At 31.5% G+C, this 26,148-nt stretch overlaps 1 protein-coding gene across 3 annotated transcripts in view; it reads right to left on the bottom strand.

The window, feature by feature from the left end:
* Window positions 1–382: 382 nt before the first annotated feature.
* Window positions 383–26,148, bottom strand: part of TMEM87B (transmembrane protein 87B) — a 50,779-nt gene continuing 25,013 nt past the window's right edge. The window contains exons 11-19 of one of the 3 annotated variants that reach the window (XM_051975811.1): window positions 24,454–24,524; window positions 20,001–20,110; window positions 19,824–19,882; window positions 17,411–17,514; window positions 13,800–13,873; window positions 11,790–11,863; window positions 6,509–6,561; window positions 5,074–5,104; window positions 383–4,699 (exon numbers count right to left, since the gene is read on the bottom strand). In XM_051975811.1, the coding sequence (XP_051831771.1) occupies window positions 4,637–4,699; window positions 5,074–5,104; window positions 6,509–6,561; window positions 11,790–11,863; window positions 13,800–13,873; window positions 17,411–17,514; window positions 19,824–19,882; window positions 20,001–20,110; window positions 24,454–24,524 (639 nt within the window). In that variant the 3' untranslated portion in view covers window positions 383–4,636. Of the gene's footprint in view, window positions 4,700–5,073; window positions 5,105–6,508; window positions 6,562–11,789; window positions 11,864–13,799; window positions 13,874–15,564; window positions 16,215–17,410; window positions 17,515–19,823; window positions 19,883–20,000; window positions 20,111–21,489; window positions 21,562–24,453; window positions 24,525–26,148 lie in introns of those variants that run through there. The other 2 variants (XM_051975809.1, XM_051975812.1) reach the window with 2 other exon arrangements.

Below are 26,148 nucleotides of genomic sequence, written 5' to 3'. Positions count from 1 at the left end.
GCTTAAGTGCTTAATAGATGTTTATTGAATTGAAGACAACAAATGAAATTATAAAGCAGCTATCATTATGCCTTTTTATACCAAGAAAACCTGCTATGTATTCTAGAACACAGTCCAATAGTACTTTGAGGAACTCAAAGGACTTTTTTGTTTTATTTTCATTCGCGATCATATCATATAGTATGATAGTGTCATATATCATGATAGTATCATACAATGATACAACAGGAAAATAGAGTTACTGATAGTTGTGCCTTTCTGACACAACCTTCGTATGATGAGCCTCCCAATTTACTAATGGTCCACTGCTTTCTTAGAAAATTTGACAAATCTATTCTTTACCTTACTCTTGGAATTTTTTCAAGGAGCAGATAATACAGAATTTCAGAACTTATTTTATTGAAAGTCAGAACAAACATTAAGGCACAGTAATACAGCTATTTTTCAAGTAATGAAAATTCTTCAATTTCTTTCTCATATTCAGGACAACCTGCTCCAAATCAAACTTTCAATGAAGACATCATTCATTCTTTAATTACAAAAAAAATCATAATATTCAATGTCATCCCCAACTTAACTTCATTCTCAAATGAATTTCTTCTAATTTTAGAAAATGATACCAATTTAATGCAATTCTACTCTCACATGTTTAAAAACATTCCCTTGAGGAAAACAACAACAACTTCTTTTACTATACATGTATATTTCATTCTTTTAGAATTTTAACCAAGTGACTAAATTAAAAATTTTAATTTAAGGCTTACTGTGTTTTCTATTGCTACTTGGTTGGTCTAGAAGTATTATCTTAATAATCTAGTATAACATTCTCCATCTATATAGTCAATTGTAATCTGGTACAACAGACCAAAAATCCTTCAAGATAAAGTATAAAATTATGAACCTCATGTGCATATTTATATACAAGGTCTTAACATTACAATTATACAAAAATACAGCAAATACTATACATCAATCAGCAACAACTTTTTTTACTACAGAGGAAATATTATGAGTCCCTATGAAAGGAGTTATTTGCACTAATAGTAAGAGTCTTAGAATAGGCTGTCCACCAATCTATTTAATAATACCAAGTTATGTTTCTTGGAGTTTTGGATCAACTAAATGAACACACCAACCTTTAAATAAAACATACATTCTCTTAATTTAAAGCAATGGATTATCACTTTAAAGATAAAAGAAAAAAGGTGTCCATTTAAGAAAATCCAAGACCATTTTAAATGCTTTATATGGAAAGAGGCAGTCATATAGAACAAAATACAAGATTACATACTATTATTTTTCATATTCTCTCTTTAATAGGCAGTCACATAAATCAAGAGATTTCTTGAAGAGTAAATTATTTTCCTTTTACCTGATCAAAAAGTGCTAGTTTGGGAATTTAAAAGAACATTCTATCTTATCCCATAAGGCACAGGCTGAAAACAGCCATAGACAACAGTAACTAAAACAGTTATCAATAGGCCTAACATTTATAATGACCCCTACACAGTGTCTCCTCAAATTGTTTTACTATAAATTATAATCTTTAGTCCTCACTCTAACTTTCAGTGTGAGAGATATGAATCCCCATAATATGAGGCTATTTAGGAGCCCCTAAAGAATTTCTTTAGGCCCCATTATATTGAGAATAATAAATGCAAGAATCTCAGTCACAAAACTTACAATTATGTGTATTTTGCTATTGCTTCACTCACCAGCACCATCTCCTTAAAAATATAAACTTTCATATTATGTATCTAAAATTACATTCTAATGGAGGGGAGGGAGAAGAAAAACATACTGCTTTCTTTGAGGATAAGATGAAAAAAGTTTTGAGTAAGAAAATTTCTTAAATGATTTTGATTACAGAAGGAAAAGTTATGTAGTCTAACAAACATTAAGAGGAAAAGAGGTCAGGTTGTTTTAGAGGTAGTTTTCCCTATTATTCACAACCACCATCATTGCTAACATCACTTTGTAGCTACTGCAGCCAGACAGCCAGAATGCTACATTTCCAAATTCCACTAATATACTATAATAGACAAATTTATTTCTATTCCACCCCCACCCACTCCCAGGACTGAAAGGATTAAATGTAAAGTGCTAGAAACCGAAAGTAGAAAATCATCCCAGTTCTTCAAAATATAACTGCATTAACTGCATTCAGAAGACAATTAGATATGCATAGACAAATATAACTTTGAAAAAGGGTAATTTTTGTGACAAGGATTTTTGTCCTATGCACACCTAATTGTGTTTAATCAAAACTCCTGAATCTATACATTCACATGTGGATTTTTTTTTTTTTTTTTTTTTTGGCTGAGGCAGTTGGAGTTAAGTGACTTGCCCAGGGTCACACAGCTGGAAATATTCCTTTCTGAGGTCAAATTTGAACTCAGGTCCTCCTGACTTCAGGGCTAGTGCTGTATCCACTGCACCACCTAACTGTCCTAATGGATCATTTTTGTGGGGGGAGATTTGTCCTATGCATGGTGGAAAGTAAAATAAAGTTCACATTCCTATTTATTATTTTTCATTCTAAGACCTATATCCCAACACAATATCATATTTCCAAAATCAATGTTTTTGAGCATATAAAATATCTGGCCTGTTTCAAATGAGAACCTTTCATTTTCAAAAATCTTGCTTTAAAAATTTTTTTTGTTGAATACAAGGTCAACAATCTTGAGAATATATTACTCAATAGACATGGATCACAAATATAACAGAATTGACTCCTCTTATAAACATGCTTGAAAGTGGTAAATAAAAGAATTTGAATGAATTAGTGAAAGGTAAATTCTTCACCTTCCTACAAAATACTAGAAATACTTGCAAGTAAAAGTTTTTAAAGCTAATTTTGCCTACATTATCTTAAGTAACTCTTAAACTCACCAGATCAATAAAGCTCCTTCAAAAGATAAACAGATCAGGTTATAATACTTTCATTCTAAATGTCAATTAAAGCCTTCTCCTTCTTTGGTTACAAAAGCAGCATTAATAACATTTGCAAATAATTCACATTTTCATTATACTATATACTTCATCTTAATATTTAGAACATTTTATATATAAATATATCAAAATTAAAAGTTTGAAGTTATACATGAGCATGTCAAGTTATAAATGCATAATATAAAAACTGATATATAAAAATGTTGAGGAAGAAGGCTTTAACACTTAGAAAGTTATAAATGATTAACTCAGTTACAGAATGTCAGTGATAGTTGTCTAAACAGAAAACACATCAAGATTATAGACAAAGTGAGGTTGCTCTCTCTTGACAAGATAGACTAGCTGGCTAGTAGAAAGTCTTAGTAGTTTGCTAGATTTCTTTCTCACACCTATAAGAAAGTAGTTTCTTATGTTTCAAGTGTTTTGCTTCCTGGGTCCTTCATCTGAGTAACTTGGCTATCTAGAGCTCTTTACATTTATCTTTGTTGGCATTTTCCATATGTTAAATTACATAATGACAACAGTAGCTGAGTGATCTTCTGGGGATAATATGACTAGCTCCGCAGGTCCAACAGAAGTGGAGAGAGGATTTTCACTTCTTATCAGAGATGGCATAATGCTTATACTATACCCAACTTAAAGAAGAAAACTGAGATAAGCATTTTTATGCTAATATAGAAGTACTTATAAAGAATCTTTTGTTTTAAACAAAAGAGCAAAATCAAGAAATTACATATTTGCACTTCAACTTTACCCATATTTTACTTAGTAGAGAATCATTTTTATATATTAAAAAAAGAAAATTGTCAAATTATAAAGCATAAACCCAAGAAAACAAAATATGATTTGCAATACCACAGAGAACTCACATTCTTTCTAAAAGTACAGAGAACAACACTGTATAAAAGTAAAAAAAATAATAATAAATAGCTATCTTAAATCCCTAAACTTTTACTCCCAAAGAAAATAGTTTCAAAATAGTACATACATAATATGCACTAGGCAAGAACATATTTTATGCACTTCTTGCATGTAATACTTTAAATTGCTCCCGAAACTAGAGCAAACTGACACTAAGACAACATTCAAGAGCCATCTTTAAAAAATATATAAATTCCTTCCCAATACCAGAGCATTTAATATTAATATGTATATCTTCCATGATATTATAATAAAAAAATTACAGTCAACAATCATTTATTAAGCGCCTTATATGTGCCAGGCACTTTTTTAGGCGCTATGAATTTAACAGTCCCTGTCCTCAATGAGTTTACATTCTATTGGAGAAACACATACGCACACACATATCAATATGTATAAATATATATATGTATGTACACACACAAAAAAGACACCCAATAATTTAGGGGGAAGGCACTAGTAGCTGGGTGGGGGAGATGACCAAGAAAGGCCTTCTGTAGCAGGTGGTGCTTGAGCTGAGTCTTGAAGAAAACCAGGTACTCTAAGAGGTGCAGATGACTGAAGAAAGACATGCATTCCAGGTGTGGGGGACAGCTTAATGGCACAGCACAGGAGATAGGATTATCATGTATGAAAAACAAAAAGGCCAGACAGCTGAATGCTAACAATACATTTATATGCATAGCTGGTGAAGGTTTCTTAGAGCTTGGGTGAGAACAATTCATGGCCATTAACTAGGCTTCATTTATGCAGGTTCTAATCACATTATCTTTTCTGAAGATAACATTCTTTCTGACATTTCATATTTGGTCATCATTATTTCCTGAATGAAAAAAAGGCATGTGTCAATATTTATACATTGCTAATAGAACTCTATCTGAATTGCTAATTTAGTGTCAACCTCTGAAATTCCATGATAAAGCATTCACCTGGCTAATTAATATACTGTTTTACAAGACCATATAGCATCTGCATTCTAACAATTTTTAACCCATTATCAGAAAAATTCAAAGAACATAAGGGATATTTTCCCCTACATTAAACTTCTCTTTATTTTTATTCATCTTCTAGGGGTTTTGGCAACCATTGTATCTGCAATTATTTTTAAAATTTTTTTTCTGCATTTCAGACTCTGTATCACATGGCAGCACTACATATAAAAAATAGATCTTAACTATATATAAAAATATGGTTTACCTCATCTGAGTCCACTAATACTGGAAGAGCTCTGAAAAGAGAAAAAAAGATCAGAATCACAAAATGATTATAAATTAAGATTCTCCTACAGCCTAACTAGAGAAGAGAGATAAGACTTGTGCTTTATCCTAAAGGCTTAAGAGAAAGGCTTATTTCAGTTAACCAAAGGATTAACTTCCTAGCCTTAGAATTTTCTAAAAGTGAAGTACTTGTGTTTTGAGGTAATGATTTCCTAGGTACTAGAAGTCTTCAAACAGAGGATATGGGGATGTCAGAGAGAGAATTCATGTGCCAGGTACATGCTGGATTAGCTGAAGTCTAAGGCTTAACTTGAGATCAATCTCTTAAGATGAATAAAGCAAAAATTAGCCTACATGACCATTTAGTTCATCCTGAAACTATTATATCACCATACTATTCCATTATGAGGTTTTTATTCTAGAGAGTGGAAAATAAATTATAATGTTCACATATTTCTATCATGCTTCAAGTAACAGCTCATCTGATCATAATAAACCCAATAGTAAATATATTGTGTGCAGAAAGTTGTCTTTAGGAGTATGGAAGAACTCAATGGTGGTATATCACCACCCTTGATTTAAAATGAAAACGAGTTTTTCCAAGAAAAATCTGTATTTAAAGGTAAAAGTGCTGGTAGGAAGAAAAATGACCAGGCTCCTTCTTTTTGCCATAGGAGCACCACAGAAACTAGCACAATATTAGAGCATTGTACTAGTATTATAAAAAGATGTCATGAATTGCTTGGATCTGGGTTTAATGGGACACTGGAGAGCTTTCATAGATGATATTTTTGCTGCCCTGCTTCATTCTATTTCAAAAAAACAATGTTGTTCATATTTCAACAGCATCATTACAATTCTCCACCATTCTCCTAAGACTCTTACAATTGGGTGAAACAAGATCCCACCATCTCAAGAATCATTGTGGCTTTCACATTCCTTTCCTTCTGACCTCAAAAATGAATTCAGATAACCTAGAAATAGCAGAAGGTACTGAAATCCTACTTTATTTTTAATTTTTCATAAAAATCATTGCATGGCTAGGAAGGACTGGACCAAAAAGACTTTTGCAGTCTAGAGGATTTTAATGGAAACAGATGACTCCTTCTAATCAGTTTAATTCATTGATGGGAGATCCTACTTTAAAAAAAATGAGTTTTGTCACTTGTAATATTCTGGTTAGCTTTCTGGAAGTCTCAGGACCAGCCTTGGTCTCAGCAGAATAATAACCACAAGAAGGGTCAGGAATAGAATTCCAAAAGTCCATTATGTCACTGAAGAAGGGACTATTCTTATATAAACAGGGCATATAAGGTAAATAAAGGCATATGAATCATAGGGAAAGAATCACATATTGAAAATCTGAAAACCAGTCTTTTAAAACCATCCCAAGTACAATAACAGAAGATATTTACACATCTGTGAATGAAGAAGGAATGTTTTCTTCTACCCACTTTAAATCTTCATCCTGAAAAGAGGAGAGATTTCCAAATATTATTTATCAATAGCAGGTCAAACATTTTTATCTTCACAGAGTTTATCATACACAATATCTTTGACAATATCTTTTGGTAAAATCTCTTAAACTTTTTAATTTAATCTTGTATTATATTCAGCAATTATTTGACTAAAAAAAAAACTTCAATTATGATGCTTTAACATGCATGGCAAAGCCAGCACAAAGGCAAGATATGTAATAATGAGAGGTTTTAATTACGTTAGTAACATGTTTGCTAATTATGTATTATAAATAATATTAATAATTTTGTTAATTATCTATTATAAATAATATTAATATGGTTGTGTTAATAATAATTAATCACTAAAATGTCTCTGTTGAATGTAGAGCACCTGATAAATTCTTGACTTGCCTTACTAGTAATTTCACCATTCAGAAAGTAGAGGAATAAACCAAGGGGCCAATATGGAATTACTTAGTGGAGAAATGAAGCAATATGAACTTTTAAGAGAAGTGGCTTGTGCCAATGATCAAAAGACATTAGCAAAGGAATGTTGTCCACAGTCTCACAGGGACTTAGATTTTAAAATCTAGATTTCAAAGACAAATTCACTGGGATCTCATGGACTAAATCTCTAGAAAAGAAATGGGTTCAAAAGAAATGTGTCTTTGAAGAATTCATTTTGATTTCACATTCATAATTTTTTTCTTTTGGGGAACAAAGAACAAAATGTCTAAACTAAAATGAGGCCAAAAGCTACTCAGAGATCACAATGACAAATTCAGATTTAAAAACAACATGAATAAGAGATGAAAGCAATAGCAGGTAATTGAAAACCATTGTAAGAGCAATGCAGTCTTATAAGAATAATATCAACAACATTAAGGTTTAGTATGAGCTGTGGCTGATAATAAATAGCAAAACTACAAAAGGCTTCATTTTGGATTTGCTTGGACAGGACATTTCTACTGCTTAAGATAATTGTAATGGACAATGAAGAATGAACTTCTTTGCTTCTACTTTCTTTATTAAGAAACTGATTTTCAGACTCAGGGAGACAAGTGATTAACAGGGTACTGAATCCAAGTTAAGTAAAAGAATAATAAGATAGCATCCATCTGCCCTAGATGAGCTCAAGTACCTAGCCAGAATGAATTCCATTCTAGGAGACTGACAAACCTGTGGATTTTATTGATGAGCCACTAACTTATCACTTCTGATCAATCCCAGAAAATAAAACAAATGACACAAGAGCTGTATGACATATTCAGGACCCTTCTCCCCTCTTGCTCTCTACCTTCCTCCCTCCCTCCCCCCCCCCTAGCCATGATTAAAAGTAAAAGGATATTAGTCATATTAGTCAGGATAATCCTGGCTCTTCATTTAGTACCTGTGTGATCCAAGTCAAGTCAATGAAGCTCACTGTGGCTGTTTTCCTATCTGTCCAAAATGAGGTATTTAGTCTAGATAACTTCTTTAACTAAAGATGTGACAATGATTGAGGCATATGGTTTCAAAGGAAAAAGTCAAGCCAAAATGAACTCATTTCTTTATTTGACAATTACTTTACTGGTCATAAGTAGTATTCCCTATATACCATTTAGTTGGATTTTAATAAAGGATTCAACAGCATCTCTTAAGACAATATCAAAACTGAGAGGAAGGATTCTGGAAAGATGGCAGAGTAGATCAGAAAATTTCCAGCTTTACAGATTTCTCCCACAAACCAAATAGAGCAAACACAGAAGACCAGTGAAAAACAAGTAAGACTTGAGGCAGAACAGGGGTGTTTCTGGGACAACTCGAGAAGACCTGAAGAAAGGCTCCAGGACTGAGCATTAACAGGTATGTGAAGTGTAAACATCTCCAGTCTAGAGCCATGGAACCAGCAAGTGGGGAGCTCTAGGGCTAGCTGGATTGGAGGAAGCTACAGCTTGGACCACAGGAACTTTCATCTCCCTGACAAGAGTCCTTGACAGAGTATGCTGTAGAGATAGTCCTGGGGGAGAGAATTGTAATGGGCTGAGGCTCGGGTATTTGCATTGAGGTCCCAAGCACATGAGGCTAAATAGTAATTGGACCATACTCTATTAATATATAAGCTTGGAGAACGAATGGCCCCCGCCCACTCTTTGTGCAAGTCCTGATGTGTTGTATAGGAAATGACAATTTTGGTAGGTGGAGGCAGGGGAGTGGAAAAGGAAAGGGAAGGAGAGACTGCTTGCATTGCCATTGCAAAGGCCTTTCAGCTCAGGTCTCTCTCTGCTAGCTGGCTTCCTGTCGCAGCTGCCCATATTGCTATCACAATCCTTCTTACCCATATTGCTATCGCAATCTTTTTTCACCTCTTCACTTCAATAAAGATTGAAGATTTTTCCCTTAACCTGAATTCCTGACTCTGGATGATTTTAAATACGCGGTCATTACAAGAATAAAGTAAAAACTGCACAGTAGAGAACAAATGAAAAACCTACTAGGAACCAAAGAAAAGATGGACAGTCATGAATATGTCTTCTATAATTAAATATGCTTCCTTGAAATGGAAATTTATTGTTACATATTCTGAATCCTCCCTGATACTCTGCTGGCCACATGACAATGTTTTTCTTTTCTTTCTTTTTTTTAATTTTCCTTTTATTGTATTTCTTTTTCTATTTTGTTTTTTCTTATTCTGTAGTTTTAAATAAATGATTTTTTAAAAAAATAAGACCAAGGAGTTGTGAACTAGATGACAGTACGGTTAGACGAAGCTGGAAATCAACAGGCAGACTCAAAGAATGATAATTAATTAGGACTAATATCAAGTGCAAGGGATTTTTCTAGTGAGGTGCTACAGGCTACTTTTATCTTTGGCTCTGTTCCATTTAACATTTGCATCAACAACACAGTTATGCTAGATGGAATTAATATAAGTATGAAGTTTTTTGTTTTTGTTTTTTACTGGATATAAAGTATATCCAGTATATGCTGGATGAAAGAACTAGACCTCCCCCAAAAAAATCTCAACAAGCTGAAACAATAACCAAATTTAGGAATATAGAATTAATATAAGTATGAAGTTTTGCACCTTAATTTTGTAAATAAAAAAAAAAAAGCCTCCAGAAGTAGCTTGTTTGAAAAAAAAAAAAAAAAATGACCCATTGATATAAAAATAATTAAAGCGGCACTTATCCTGGTAGTAAAGAATTGGAAATTAAGCATATAGGTCACATAAACTAGGAAGTAGATGATTAAATTATAGTACATGAATGCTAGAACAATGATTGTAAGTGATATAGGAGACTTTTTCAGAGAAATCTGGGAAGACTTGTATGAACCAATGCAGAGTGAATTAAGTAGAACCAGAAAAACAATTTATAAAATAACAATAATATAACTGATTATGATATTGTAACAGTTTTGTATTTGAAAGATTTAGGAACTCAATGTAATGCTCAATAAATTTGAGAAAACTCATGCTGATACAAACTGCCTACATCCTGATGGAGAGGTGATGGATTCAAAGTACAGCGAAAGATAAGTTCTTCTGGACATGGTTAATTCGGCAACTTGTTTTTTCATACATGTTTTAATAGTGGTTTTACTTTTTCTTCATTTTTCAAAAGTAAGAGGGAAGGCACAAATCTTTTTTTTTTTTTTTTTTAATGGAGGCTTAGTAGATTGCAAGAGAAATTCAAGCTACAAGAACCAAAAATGCCAATGAATATCGTGCTACATTAAACTGTCTAAAATCCTGGACTGACATGTTCAAACCATACCTTAAGCACTATGTTCAGTTCCAGATGTCATATTTAAGGAAGGATACTGACCTACCAGAAACTATCCAGAGGATGGGGAAAGAACTTGAGGTCATGCCATACAAGGAAGAGATTTAGAGGTGGTTAGCCTCAAGAGAAGATTTAGGAGGAACTAGGCAGCTGTCAACAAGTATCATGTGAAAGAGATTAGATTTTTTTCCCTAGAAAGCAGAATTAGGAGGAAGGGGTAGAAGTGGCAATGAGGTAGATCTAAGCCTGGTGCAAGGAAAACCTTCCTAACAACTTGAATTATTTAAAAACGGTATGTGCCACCTCAACAGGTAATGGGTTCCTGTCTTACTTTAAAATAGAGAAACTATGCTTGAAAGTAGCAAATTGAGGGGGGGGGAAAGGGGGAGAATACTTGAATATTTAGAAGACTTCTAATTTAATGAACCCAAAGTATGATATGGTACAAAAGACAATGTAACATTGATCTGCTTCAGATTCACTTTCACAGTTACATTTAAAAAAAGATACTTCCTTATGACCCTTATAAAAATACCAAGTGCTTTGAAATAAGCACAGAAACATCACCAAAATAAGAAAATAACTTTCTAAAAACAGATTAGTCTTATGCTTCAAAAGATCTGCAATTTTGTCAGGATGAACACTTCCTCAAACTGTGCAAGTAAGCTTTTTACATAAGTGTTGTGTCCCTAACCACCAAAATTCATGACACAACATTCTCTAATGAGCTCGTCAGGTAACTATAATTGATAGATTACAATTACTACAAAATTATAAACATAAAGATGTAATTGTCCATCTCATTTCCAATCTAAATTGAAGGTAAATGTTAAAGTAAAATTTTATAAGAATAATAGTAACAATAAGTCTTATAAATAGCTAGCATTTACATAGTACCTATTATGTTTAGAGGTTTATAATTTTGATCTCATTTGATACTCACAACAATCCCTGGAAGTTTATTATTATCCCCATTTTAAAATTCAAGAAGCTGAGGCAAACAATGACTATATCACTTGTCTAAAGTTATTCTAAGTAAGTATTTGAGGCTGAATTTGAACTCAGATGTCCCTGATTCAGTGCTCTATCTATCAGGCTACTTAGCTGCTCCTTAAAACACTTATATTGCAATAATGATAATGATACAAGGCTGATAACATCTTGCCTCAACAAGACATCTTAGCTGACTTCAAAAATCTTAGGTAAACATTTTTAAATGATCAGAATTTTTCAATCTTTGCTTAAAAATCTCAAATAATTACATATAATGTGTATTATATTCTATATCCTAACCCAAAAAGTCCTATTTATTTTCTCTTTTTTTCTTTTAGCACATACCTATACACACCCAACATCCTGCCTCCATTCCTACAAAACGTAAAATAATTGTTACAGAGTGAAAGGGACATGCATTCACATCCTAACAAATACTATACTTCTCCCACTATTTTTACAAAAAATATACTTACAACACTATTAGAAGAAGCAGGTGCAGCTGTTCCATTGGAAACAGTTTTTGAAGCTCTTAGCTTTATGCCTTCAGCTGTAATAGAAGAAAAACTATATGTAAAATTCTACAAAGAGATAGCCTTTTTAAAAGCTACATACGTATTAACTCAAAAAAAGAACTAAAAGAATTATATACATACATAAAAACACACACACACAACTGTTTCAAAGAATGACATTTTCTCTCTCTAAACTATTTAATTTAGTCTGTGATTATACTATAAAATCCCCGAGGTCTTAGATCTCCAGTCCAGGGCTAAATATGACATAAAGTAGCACAAGTGTTCAGTTGATCATGTGTGAACTAGTTTTAAATGCTTCTCTAATGCTATGTCACTAGTAGAGTAACATGATTAATTTCACTTAGAAACATTCTTTGCATCTTTTAGTAAACTCAAGTTTCCTAAGTTGCCAGTTTCAAAAAATTTTATTACACTTTTCATGATTCCTTCTACCTGTCAATCTCTTATAATATAAAGTTTAAACAAAACTATATATTTTTAATTTTAAAAAAATCAACAATGCCCAAAGCATTCTGAGCATGATATTCAAGAATCAAAGCAAATCTTCATAGGTGCATTCTTCAACATTTTTGTTAGATAAAATGTAGATATTTGTTGTATGTGGGAGGTAGAAAGCTAGCATGAATTATTAACAATTTCTTCAGAACATCATTGTTGTTCATCTTCCTATCACCTGAATCTAGCACAAGGCCTTGTACCTAATAGGGACACGAAGTTACATAATAAATACATGTTGAACTGAAATGGCTTGAACAAAAATATTATTTCTGAACAGGCACTGATTAAATAGAGATTACAACTAATACACTATAGATGGAATTGGCTTTACACATAAAGTTGAGTTATGCTATATTTCAGTCTATTGATTCCTGAAACCCTACTATTCAGGGTTTCATTTGACTTAGTTAAACAATTTTATTTCCAAGTATACTCTTAAAATACATATACCTTAAAAGCAACAGCAAATGATGACCTACTCTTCTTGGTAGAGAGATAGTGGAAGTAGTAATAGAAGCTATTAAATATGATTGCTATGGTTATTCTTGTGTAATTCTTTTTTCTTAGCTAGAAGGTGAGGCACTTGAGAGTTTGATATTGGGAAGCTAAGCATCAATAAAACATCAAAACAAATACAAACAGTCCCAAGCAGGGCTTAAAACCTCAAGTTTAAGTTTAAGTTAAAGTTAAGTTAAAGCTTAGTGTAAATTATTTAATACAATCAATTTCATTTCTGACCTACACAGAGAAGACTTTTTTCTTACTTTCAATACTGCCCACATTCTCCTTGACTATAAGACACAAGTACAAGATGTTGAGAACTACTATTTTAGATTGGCTAAACTATATTTTTCATAATATTTTTAGTAATCTATAGGGCAAAATGAAGACAGAAAAACATACAGAGAAATGAATAAGACTATTACCAGGAAAAAAAGCATTATTAAATTTAAAAAATCAAATTAAGGGTAATAGGACAAAAATGAAAAAAGAATAAATTATGTAGCTTTTCCCATGGTACTTTCTTTAAACTACTTAAGTCAGTATTTTAATAAGAGCTAGGACAGAAAAACCTAAATAGTAATTATTAATAGATATTATTAACAATAAAAACTTTCAAGCAAATGACTGGCAAAAGCAACAAAATCCATAAAGAAAGTAGAAAATAACTTTATTTTGATGGTTACTAGGACATAAGTAGCACTGAGAAGGAAAATGCCCAAGAAATCACAATGTAAAGTTTTAAGGAATAAGACCTACAAAAAAAACTGACACATCATGTGAGTGATTTGTATAAAACAATGGCTAATCCAGAGGTTAATAAATGCTGTTGGTAACCTCTGAAAAAATTATTTCTATCTAGAAAAACATTCTGGACAAATTTTAAATGATATAACAATTGATTTGATTCAATAAGTGTCTTTAAAAAATCACAAAACTAATACTTACCTAAATTTTCAGACACCACTGTGAATTCTTCAATTTCATCATCTGAATCATCTATTAAGGGTGTAAAGGCATATCTATGCCAAAACAAACAAACAAAAACACCAAAATGCAATTTGAGGACTGTAATTTTATTAGTTTAAATCTATCCAAAATATTTTCTTCAAACTGTTCTCAGCCTAAAAGATACTAACGCTTTAAGAAAAGCTTCTTTTTTTTTTCTAAACCACTAATGTAAAACATTAGAATGACCTAACAAGCTGCTAGAAAGAACTGTCTTGTTCAGATTTATGCAAAAATCTGCTCTAAAAAAGCACAGATAACTGAAAAGGAATTAAAGATTAATTTGTTGATTTAAGAAATCAGGTCCTGGACTATTAGGTTTTTGGTATTTTGGATTGAGAATACCCAGGACACAATAGTTTAAAAGCATTACTTTTCAACTAGGGAAAAAAAAGGTTTAATGAGCTTTTCCATATTCAGCTGCCATAATAACTCCTTCAACCTGCTTCTGTCATATAGGAGAAGCAGAAAATTTTTGAACTCTGATGCTAAAATTAACAGTATTAACCTTTCTAGACAATTAGAAATACCAAAAAACAAACTAAGACATTCCATGGAAAGAAAATAAAAGAGCTGTTTACAGACATCAAAGATCACCCAATCTAACTGCCTTACTTTATAAATTAGAAAACTGAAATTCAGTAAATTAGTTACAGAGAAAAGACTAGAACTGAGGCCTCTTAAAACTCAACATCTAGTGGTCTTTTTTCTACACAATACTACCTAACTTTAATTAGCCTGAATAGTCTAAGAATGATAACTAAATCCTCTATGGCCGAAATAACAGTTATAGCTAAGAGCTAAGCAACTCAGAGATGCTTCAACAATGACTCAAAGTATCTTTCACATAGGAAACACTGAACTGAATCAAAGCTAGAAGTAAAGGGCAAACCTAACCATGACTCATGGTAAATCAACATTTCTAAATTTCAATAATACAAAATCAAGATAACATGCAGTGAGAAAAATGGAGCTAATAAAAAGTTAAAAGATTGATGGAAAGATACTAAAATGTTCTCTTAGGTATTTGTTCCTTTAAAAAATTCTTTTAAACCAATTCAAATTTGTAGAAATAAGAGATATTCCTCAACTGATAAATGGTCCATGCATATGAACAAGCAGTTTGCAAGGGAAGAAATCCAGCTATTTAGAGACATGTTAAAAAAAAAAAAAATACTCCAAATCACTAAATGCAAATGCACTACTTCTTACTTATAAGACTGGCAAAGGTGACAAAAATAGGAAAATGACAAACTTTGGGGGGAAGGCCTGAGAAATTCATTATCAGTGAAACTGTGAATTGGTCTAACCATTCTGGAAAGCAATTTGTAACTATGCTCTTAAATCACTTAAGGTGATAAACTTTTGGCCCAGCTACTAGATCTATGCCCCCTAAAAGATCAAAGGACCATATGTACAAAAATATTTATAGCAGCAATTTTCGTTGTGCTAAAGAATGACTATAAATTGGAAAATGGCTAAAGAAATTATGATATATGAATAATTTTGTATAATGTAAAAAAAAAAAAGAGGTGATTTTAGAGAAAATTGGGAAAACCTGTATTAACTGAAACAGAATGAAGTAAACAGAAGCAGTATAACATATAAAATAATATTCTGAAAGCAAATAAACTTTGAAATCCTTAACAACAAACACAATGACTTATCTCTATTCTAGAGGCTATCCAGATAATAAAGAATGCCACCAATCTCCTGACAAAATGGTAATTTGATTCAAATGCTGAATGATGCATATATTTTTTGAACAGGGACAATTTACAAATTTGTTTTTGCTTGACTACATATATTCCTTTCAAGGGTTTCTTTTTTTTCTTTCATTTCTTTCCAATGAGGTGGAGGAGAGAGGTGGTATGAAAGAGAATAAGATTGTTAATTTATTTTTTTTTATTTTAAATTTTATTTTATTTAATAATAACTTTGTATTGACAGAATCCATGCCAGGGTAATTTTTTACAACATTATCCCTTGCACTCGCTTATGTTTCGTTTTTTCCCCTCCCTCCTTCTACGCCCCCCCCCCCCAAGATGGCAAGCAGTCCTATATATGTTAAATATGTTGCAGTATATCCTAGATATAATCCATATTTGCAGAACCAAACAGTTCTCCTGTTGCACAGGGAAAATTGGATTCAGAAGGTAAAAATAACTCGGGAAGAAAATCAAAAATGCAAATAGTTCACATTCGTTTCCCAGTGTTCCTTCTCTGGGTGTAGCTGTCTCTGTCCATCATTTATCCATTGAAACTCAGTTAGGTCTCTTTGTCATAGAAATCCACTTCCATCAGAATACATCCTCATACAATATCGTTGTCAAAGTGTATAATGATCTCCTGGTTCTGCTCATAAGATTGTTAATTTAAAAAAATAAAATTTAATTAAAAAAATAGAAGAGCAGGAGGAAGAATGAGACAAAGTTTTAAATACGGGCACTGTGGCATAGTTTGTTTTGTAGGATTATGCATACTAGTTAAAATGATTTGTTTTTTGTTTTTTAATTGGGGTTTAATGGAAGGGAAAAAATAAAGTTGTTAAATGAAAAATCAAATTTTTAAAAAGTGATATAACAACAACAAATATCAGTGCAATTAAGATAAAAAATGTTAAAGTCAACAAAAGGTCTTCTACTGTTTTGAATTGTTAATTATTTTTCCTTATATTTTGAAATATATTCCTATATTTCATTAAATTATATTAAATTATTATTATTATATTATATATTATTATAATAGATAATATAATATAAAATATTATATTAAATTTTTTAAAAAAGTATGCTTTTCTCAGATGCTCTTTAGTGTTAATACACAGCTAGCTTAATCAGACTACTTCCAGTAGCATATTGTAGTCTTAGGGTTTTTGCTCAATACTATTTCATTTTTCCTACTACATATAAAGATAGTTTTCCACATTCACTTTTTCAAGATTGTGAATTCCAATTTTTTTCTCTCTCTCCCCCTTTCCTCCTCCCTCCCCTCACGTAAGAGAGCAAGTAATCTTTTATTAATCCTTATTATACAATCATTTTAAACATATTTCCATATTTATCATGTTTTGAAAGAAAAATTGTAACATAAGGGAAAAGCCATAGGAAAAAAAAGAAACAAACAAACAAAAAGGTAAAAATAGTATGTTTCAATCACATTCAGTCTTCATTATTCTTTCTCTGAATACAGATGACATTTCCATCTCAAGTCTATTAGAATTGTCTCCGGTCAATATATTGCTATTAGAGCTAAATTTATCATAGTTGATTATTATATAATCTTGCTGTTACTGTGTACAATGTTCTCCTGGTTCTACTCTCTTCACTCAGCATCAGTTCATGTAAGTCTCTATAAACCTTAAGTTTTGGGGAGATGAATAAACCCCTTTTGGTAGCAATCTTTGCTAAAAATGAAAATCATGAAGTAACTGAAGTGACAGTGAAAGTTATTTTTCTTAAGGCAAATATATACTTTTTCCCTAATAGATAAAGAATCTGATTTTATAAAACATTTAGCCATAGTACACCACTTTTGCATACTTCAAATACCTTTGATTATTTGCTGATGGTCTCCATAAAAACATTATTACTAGAAGAATCAGAGAAAAAAGGAATCTCCAAAATGCATCATCAACCCAGAGTTCCATCCAATCCTATACCAAGGAAGGTTCAAAAACAAAAGCAACTTAATTCATCAGGAAATTAAATTTACTTATAAACGAAATTGGTTAGTATTTTTTTTTTTGTTATCAGCGCATGCTACATGAACAAAAAACTAGAGGCTTATCTATTATAGTGTAGGTTAGCCCAGAATGATTTGCTCAAGATGAAATAGACAATGTCAATTTATGAATTGAATTTATATCAAACAACAAATATTTTATTAAACATTCATTATCTGCCAGACACTGTGCTAAGTGCTGAGGATACAAAAAAAAAAAAAAAAAAAAAAAGAGGCAAAAGGCAATCTCTACTCTCCAAGAGCTCACAAGACAATAAGGAAAGCAACATACAAATAAATATATTAGCCTACATATTAATAGAAAATAATTAACAGAAGAAGATACTGGAATTAAGAGCAACTAGGAAAGGCTTTCTATAAAAGATGGGGCTTTACTTGGAAGCCACAGAAGTCAACGAACAGAGCTGAGAACAGAAAGCATTTAGGCTTGAGAGAGAACCAGAACAAATGTCAGCAGAGAGACTGAGGTAGGATAAGTAGATCTGAGAATCATTAGCATAAAGATCAAAGTCTCAGAATAGTACAGAAGGGAAAGAAAAGAGGGTCCAGGACAGAACTCTGAAGGATCAAAATTATAGGGACATGATCTAAAAATACATTTAATTTATATCTAAGCTAGCCTTTTATCATTTATCAAGATTCAATCCTTAATACAAAATTTCTAATGCAAACCTTTTTTTCCAGATATTCTAGCTTTAATGTTTAAGAATTAAGCAAGAAGGGGAGGTGGGAGGAAGATAGAAGAGTAACTGGAATAATAGGTCTGCAACTTGCTGGCAGTTGTGTGACTCTAGAAAAGTCACTTAATTCTCAGTTTTCTCATTTATTTATTGAAAATGATAAAACTATCAATACCAACTGCACAGGTTTCTTGTCAGAATCAAAAGAAAAAATGGACATAAGCAACTTGACATGGGTTTGGGAGAAGTGAGTAGAATTCTGGACATGAAGTCAGGAAGATATGAGTTCAAATTTAACCTCATACATTTACTGCATGACCTATGGCATGTTGCTTAACCTATCAGCCTCATGCAGATAATATTAGTATAGTATTTTAGTACTTTAAAGGGCTATATAAATGCTGGCTATCATCATCAATACTAATAATAATAATTCTTGGAATAATCTTAAAATTCTACAAAATTTTAAACAAAAATACACAAACCTAGAGTATAGAGAAGAGGAAAATAATTTCAAAAAGATTAGCTCTACTAATGAGCTATAGTTAAAAGAGAAGAATGAGAAAATCTGAACTTCCCAACTTTATTCAGAGTATGTAAAAATTCTTATTAAACAAATTTCTGAATTCCAACAAGTTGCATTGTCTGTATAAATGTTGCATTCTCTTTGTAGAAGGAAGAAAAGAAAGGAAGGAGGGAGAGGGAAGGACAGAAGAAGGTATGGAGGAAGGATTTATTATGTGCCTACTTCATGCCAAAAACTATGCTAGTACTTTAAAAATTGATCCCACTATCAGAAGCTTTATAATCTCCCTTTTACAGTTGAGGAAATTGATGCAGGCAGAATTTAAGTGACTTGTTTAGGATCACAAAACTAGTAGTAAGCATCTGTCTAAGAAAGGTAAGGAAATCTGATTTCCCCAACTCCAAACCCAGTATTTTATATGCTAGGCTACCTAGCTTCCACACGAACAATTTTAACTGTCTTCATATCCCCAGGCACAATGTTTATTAAATATTTGTTGAATTGAATAACCTAAAAATATTTAAACTGCAAGATTAAGGATTCATTAAGCCACAATCAGTAAAATCATACTTTTTAAAGTTCCAGTGAAAAATATACATGTTCCTTTGAATAATATAATTAGGCATTGATATTTAGTGAATGTCTATAAGGTACATGAAAACTCTACTAGCTACATGCTAGACAATTAAAATTAGGTCTTACTTCTCACTTACCAATAAATAAGAAGAAATTTTAATGTAGAGGAAGGGGAAAAAAGATTTCACATTACTCTACATTAAACAAGGAAATCACAACCATTAAAGAAAAATTAAAAGAAGACATAAGGATAAGAAGAGTGAAAAATGTTTTTTCAATGGCTCACTTCAAAGCAAAAATTACTAGATCTTTTGGATCAAACTGCTTAAATTAAAATGCAATTCTCCAAAGAGATTACTACCTGCATTTAAATAAATCCAATTCTTAAAAATTAATTTATAATTTTATAATATTGTGCTTAAATAGAATTATACTTACAGACTGACATTCTGCTAATCTAAACTTTTTAGTTGTCCATATCATAAATACTATAGAAGCTGAAACAAAGAAAAGTTATTTTTAAAAGAATGATCACTACTAAAAAAAAAAAAAACAAAAAACAACAACAACAAAAAAAAAAAAAAAACAGCAAAATAATATAATTAAATAACTTACCCAATATAGCAAAAATCAGAGTATTTGTGAAATGTCTGTAGAGTGAAAATTTCACTGTGTTCTTTCTTAGTTTTAGGGTCTTCATTGTTTGTGCCAAACTTACAAATATGTATACATACATATTAAGGAAAGTAATTTTCTTAATATAAGGGAAAAAGGATATATAAGCCATAATTCAAATCTTACTTTTATTCCATTCTAATATAATTCCAAATTAAAATAACTATATCAAATATTTCAAAAAAACAGTAGGAAATGCCATTAAAGCTAATAATTCTATCTCAACTCTCCTTTTCCTCATATGTTAATGTACAACTCAGTGCTGTCTTTATAAATGAACATTCTTAAAGATATGAAATGAATAAAGTTGAAAGCCACATTCTTAAATATTTTGTACTTTGTCTATTTTTTACTTCATTTTTCTTTTTTTGTAGTATTTTATTTTTCCAAATACATGTAAAGATAGCTTTTAACATTCATTTTTGTAAGATTTTGAGTTCCAATTTTTTTCTCCCTCTCCTCTTCTCTCCCCTCCTCCAGACAGCAATCAATCCAACATAGATTAAACATGTTCAATTTTTCTAGATATATTTCCAAATTTAACATGCTGCAGAAGAAAAATCAGATCAAAAGGGGGAAAAAAAAAACCAAGCAAACAACAAAGGGGTAACTGTCAGCTAGCATTTACAAAATATTTTTTTTCAATGTCTCATTTTATTGCATATTATCTATCTATCCTATCGAGGTCCAATATTATCTCTGCTTATACATAAAAAATTAAGTCCAGCAAAACAAAATTATTTTCCAAATATGAAAGATGCAATGAACCTAGAATGCAGGCCTTTTAATTCCTTTTGTAATATATTACATTAGGTAATTTCTTGTATTAACTAGTTACTTGCCATATAAACACAGGATGTCTCCAAATTAAGTTGCCAAAGTTTAAAATTGCATGACACAAATGTATATTTATCTTTATTAAAATTATAAAGATAGATTGAGGGGATAAAAATCACACAATAATTAATTTAGACTTCAAAAACAATTACTGCCTCTCCCATATTCCATTCTACTCTTAAAACTAATATTTAAAAATTTAAAGGTCCAACAGATTTCAAAGACAAGAATACAAATCAATTAAGCTTTGCTTATATGTGTCAACCAAATATATATTAAATATATAAGCCATACACTATAACATCCCCAGCATATCTTAGATTTTCTAAATATCTATAGTAGAAGTACTAACCAAATACATCTCAAAATGCTCTACCAGGAATTAAAAGGGCATATGATAGGCCAAAGAATAAAAGAAGGGAAGTAATTTAATTCAAATTAGAAAAAGTATTTTTCATTAAGCAGCTGTAGTATATAGGCAAAATTTAAAACAATATTCAAAAATCAAGTGAAAGGAAGAAAATAAGCTGGTGCAACAAAGAGAAACAAAATAACACATATTAACATGCTAGCTTTAGTTAGAAAAGGATATCCACCAGCATAAGCCAGAATCAAGCAAAGCCAAAGGGATGCTGGCCAGAGGAACAAGATCAGATTCTTTTGCCTGCATCAAAAAAGTAAAAAATTCAGAGTCACAAATAAATATAGATATGGATGATAAAATCATTAATTTGACTTTTTCAGACTATACTGACTTGTCTTCCTGTCCAGCTACTATCCAAATTAAGTCAAACTCAGATATACTGAATTTCATTTTTCCCCCAAATAGTTTTAACTTTGTTGTTGTTATCATGACTCCATTTGAAGTTTGCTTGGCAAAGATAACTGGAGTTGTCATTTCCTTCACCAGCCCATTTAACAGATGAGGAACTAAGGCAAACAGAGTTAAGTGACTTGCCCAGGGTCACACAATTCCTAAACATCTGAGGCTGGATTTGAGCTAAGAAAGATGTCTTCCTTTTTTTAACTTCAGGTCCAGAATTGTGGGCACTATGGCGCCACCTACCTGCCACATCTAAAACTACTCACTATACACTTTGTAGTCCATAGTCATGTAGAAGATTCATTAATTCTCTACAATGGTACAAGAAAATATTCTTTTCCATGAAGAAAAAATATAATTTTAGTATTTGACAATTTTAGAAATCCAGGCTCATAATATGGATTTCGCTATCACTTATTTAATAATTTGAAACATTTACGTCTCATAACCATTCCATTTTTCATAACCATTCTTTTCACTTTTAAAACCATCTGTGTGATATAAATGTACACATTAGGTTGGTTTTTTTCCTTTGATAATCATTAAAAGAAATAATCTGAGCGAACTAGGTATCTGAGCAAGTAAGTTTAATACCTTGCTTTCAGAAATGGGGGAATATTTATGCTTTGTATGACAGTAGTACGTAAGCCCGTCTAAAATATGTTTCAATAACTGTAGTGACTTTTGTTAACAGTTACAATTACAGTTATCAGAATTTTGGTCCAAGTTTTCTCACAAAATACATTAAAGTTAGTTTCCCTATTAGAGCTACCTTAAAGGAAGGTTTTTTTTTTTTAATTTCTATAATTTACACCTGTAAAATTTTTCTTAAGAAAAAGACTATGTATAATATCCTTTGTGGGTCCACTGCTTAGTTTCTCCCTAAAAACCTAGTTCAACTTTTAGAGCCTTGAGGATTTTATATATGTATTACATAAAGACTTGGCAGATTCTAGAAAAAGATAAGAAGTTTTAGAACAAAAGTATGTTAAGAAGAGATGAAAAGCTTAAAGATTTGTTAAGTAAAGCCAAAGCAGCAACAAGATTTATCTGAAAAAGATTTTTGTCTTTAAAGACTCTACAAATGTTGATATTTTTTCTCCTTTCTATATAAAGCTGACTAACTTCTAGTTAATGACATTATGCCAATTTATAATTCCATAGTATCCAGGGATCAAAGGACCTGTCTGAAAAATATTTCTACTGCAGTGAAATGCTATAAATATCTTGCACGTTTAGATAAAAGAAATAGTAAAATTAAAGTAGGTTAATGAATCACATTGACAGCTGAAAAGATTTCCTTTCGATATGAAAATAAGATCTAATAATAGTATTAGTAAAAAAAAAATCAACATATTTACTATCTTTCACTTATGAAAGCTTCACTCCAGCTTCATCTATATAAAAGAAGCTTTGGATTCTACATGAGTAGGCCTATCCATCTCTTTGCTTCAATCACTGAAGCACATATAACTCCACTGATGAAAGTATGTCTTTTAACAATAACTTGCTAAGATTTAGTAGAGTTAGGCTCAAAAATTCATCATCCTTCAGATAACTTGGTCATGAACTTTTCTGCACTATGCTTGAATAATCCCTGGATGACATACAGATCGTGGAACTCATATTTAAAGTCTTTCCTGTGCGGTAGACTCTGCTAGCTGCTGATGTATGCTGGCACAGACTTTAATACCCCAGATGACTTCCATGGCATAATGAGACATCATAGAAAGAATTTAGATTAAAAAAAAATCATAGCCCATATTTATCATAATTTTTAAAATTTATAAAGCACTAAAAAGCTCAGTGAAAAGTGTTAATTTTTTTCTGAGACAAGGAGGGGGAACTTGGGAGAGATCTACAATTTTTCAAACAAAATCTTTAGCCAAAAAAAAAAAAAAAAAAAAAACTCTTTAAAATCCCAATTCCTTAAAACTCAAGAACAACTTATGAAATATAGAAATATAACATTAATGATTCAAATATTTAAGTTGTTTTCTAAAAAACCAGAAAATGCAGGGATAACTTGATATAAAAAGATAGTAATATATGTGTGGCTCCCTATCTGATACTTGGAAACAGACCATGACTAAATGTAAATTTCATATTGGCAAGAAACATTAAAGAAAATCAACTGAGAAGAAATAAATATATGTTCAGGGAATTATTTGTTCTAGGAATTCTGTTATATCCCAGAATTTTTTGAAATAGAAAGACCTTTACAATTTTAACCCAGCTCTCTAATTTCAGAAAATATACAGGCTCACTAGCTTGGTCAAGATGACACTATTTTTTGGCAGAGGGACCATAGAAGCCAAATCTCCTTTGCACAAAAATTGTTTTCACTGTTCACAGTCACTGATTTCAGCTCAAGACTGTGATTTCAGCTCAAGGAGATGCAGGATAATCTACTATAGTACAAGCTTCTGTCTCCAGATCTGTTTGATAATTCTACATTTAAATTTTTTCAGGTAAGAAATTTATAGTTTCCCTTATTAATCTCTTTGTCAGAAACCTCTTCATACCCTTAAAATTAAATCTTTCTACCCACTGACTCCCCTCTCAGAGCTAAACCGCTTCATTCTACTTTCCACTATATTCAGCTGGAAAAGCAGCCCTACCACTGTTGAAATTCTTTCCAAGTTCTAAATTGGCATTACAGATCATTTTCATGATCATTAGCTATCATATTCTCATTCATTTTTACAAAAAGAAAACACAGTAAAGGATATGAACCACGCAAAAATGGAGTCAATGATTGCTAAAATAATGTCACAAATGAGAACAGCTACATGGCTAGACCCCTAAAAAAGAAAAAAAAATGGAAAAGTCACATGTAACACAGAACAATATAAATTACCATTCTAACCTGGGGGATGAGGAGGGGGAAAGAAAAAGGAGTAAAATCAATCTCACATCTGATCTCTACAGAACAAGGGATACATTTAAGAGATTCTCATTTTAGTGCCTAGTAGAAATGGCAAGAAAGCATACAGAATGAGTATCAAGAGTCTTCTTGACATGTGGAAAAGATCACACTCTCTCTTCCAGAAGAGGTCCATAAATAAAGACAAAATGATTTACCCGAGGTCAAAATTAGCAGCAGAAGCAGAATTTGAACTCAGGTCTTCTGATCCCAAATCTAGAGTTCCCTCTACTACACAATCTGCTCATTATCAGTAACAAATAATCTCTAATTTTGTAATCATTGTGATTGTAATTATATTAGTCAGTTCTTTGTCCTAAGTATTTATATTATAGTTTAAAATTTTATGTAATCCCAATTTCTCATTTTAACCAAAATTTTAATTTCTACCCCAGAACACACCTTTAGATAAAACTGACAACTAAAAAGACAGCTTATTACTTATTCTTGCCTAGCAATTTTTGGAGGTTTACATATAAGAGAAATATTCAAAATGAAAATTTTGAAATGAAAATATGAGAACTATATAAATACTACATAAATTGAATGGACTATATTTTTAATTAAAATTTCATCAGAAATATAATACATTAATATTCTAATAGTACAGAGGGCAATTATTTCATCCCTGTAATCTCATTCTCTGAAATTCTTTTCTATGACTTCTTATAAATGTCCCACTGAGGATCTCTCCAATAAAGTGTTTAAAAAAACAACAATACTCTCCAAGTACTACTTCTACAGACTTGATCACCGTTCCCATTCTACCTCATGACTTGATCACATCCTTTTCCTATGATGAACTTCATGAACAATCTTTTACACCATTTTTTTCTTGCAAGTCATCACTATAAAGCAGCAAGTTCAAACTCAAGTAAAAACTAATCTCTTCCAAATATATTGACTTAGAAACCCACAAATTAATATTATGTGTTGTATTCTATTTTATTTATTTTATTAAATATTCCCAAATTACATTTAAATTGGGGCTTGGGAGTTCTGTGGCCTGCCTAAAAAGTTTTATTACCCTGCTATAAAGGATCCAAGTTCAAATTTTGCCCCCAAAAGTTACTATTATGTGACTTTTGGCCAATCATAACTTCTCTGGATCTTAGTTTCCTCATCTATATATTGGGGATAATATCTCAAAGACCAATATCAGAATTACCATGAGAATCAAAGAAGAAAATAGATAAGACATATGCAAATCTTAAAACCTATGCAATTTGTTCAGTAGTTTTAGTCATGTCCAATTCTTCAAGCTCTTATTTCAGATTTTCTTGGTAAAGATATTAGAATGTTTTGCTATTTCCTTTTCTAGCTTATTTTACAGATGAAGAAACTGCCACAAACAGCATTAAGGGATTTACCTAAAGCAACATAGCTAGTAAGCATATGAGGCCAGTTTTGAACTCAGGAAGAAAACTCTTCCTGACTCCAGGCCTGCAACTTTGTGCACTGAACCATCTAGCTGTCCTAAAATCTATATATGTCAATGATTA

Source organism: Antechinus flavipes, chromosome 2 (genome assembly GCF_016432865.1).
Source record: "Antechinus flavipes isolate AdamAnt ecotype Samford, QLD, Australia chromosome 2, AdamAnt_v2, whole genome shotgun sequence".
In the NCBI taxonomy this organism is placed as follows: Eukaryota; Metazoa; Chordata; class Mammalia; order Dasyuromorphia; family Dasyuridae; genus Antechinus; species Antechinus flavipes.
Note: the sequence above shows the minus strand (reverse complement) of the source record. Positions and strands in the feature narration are given on the sequence as shown.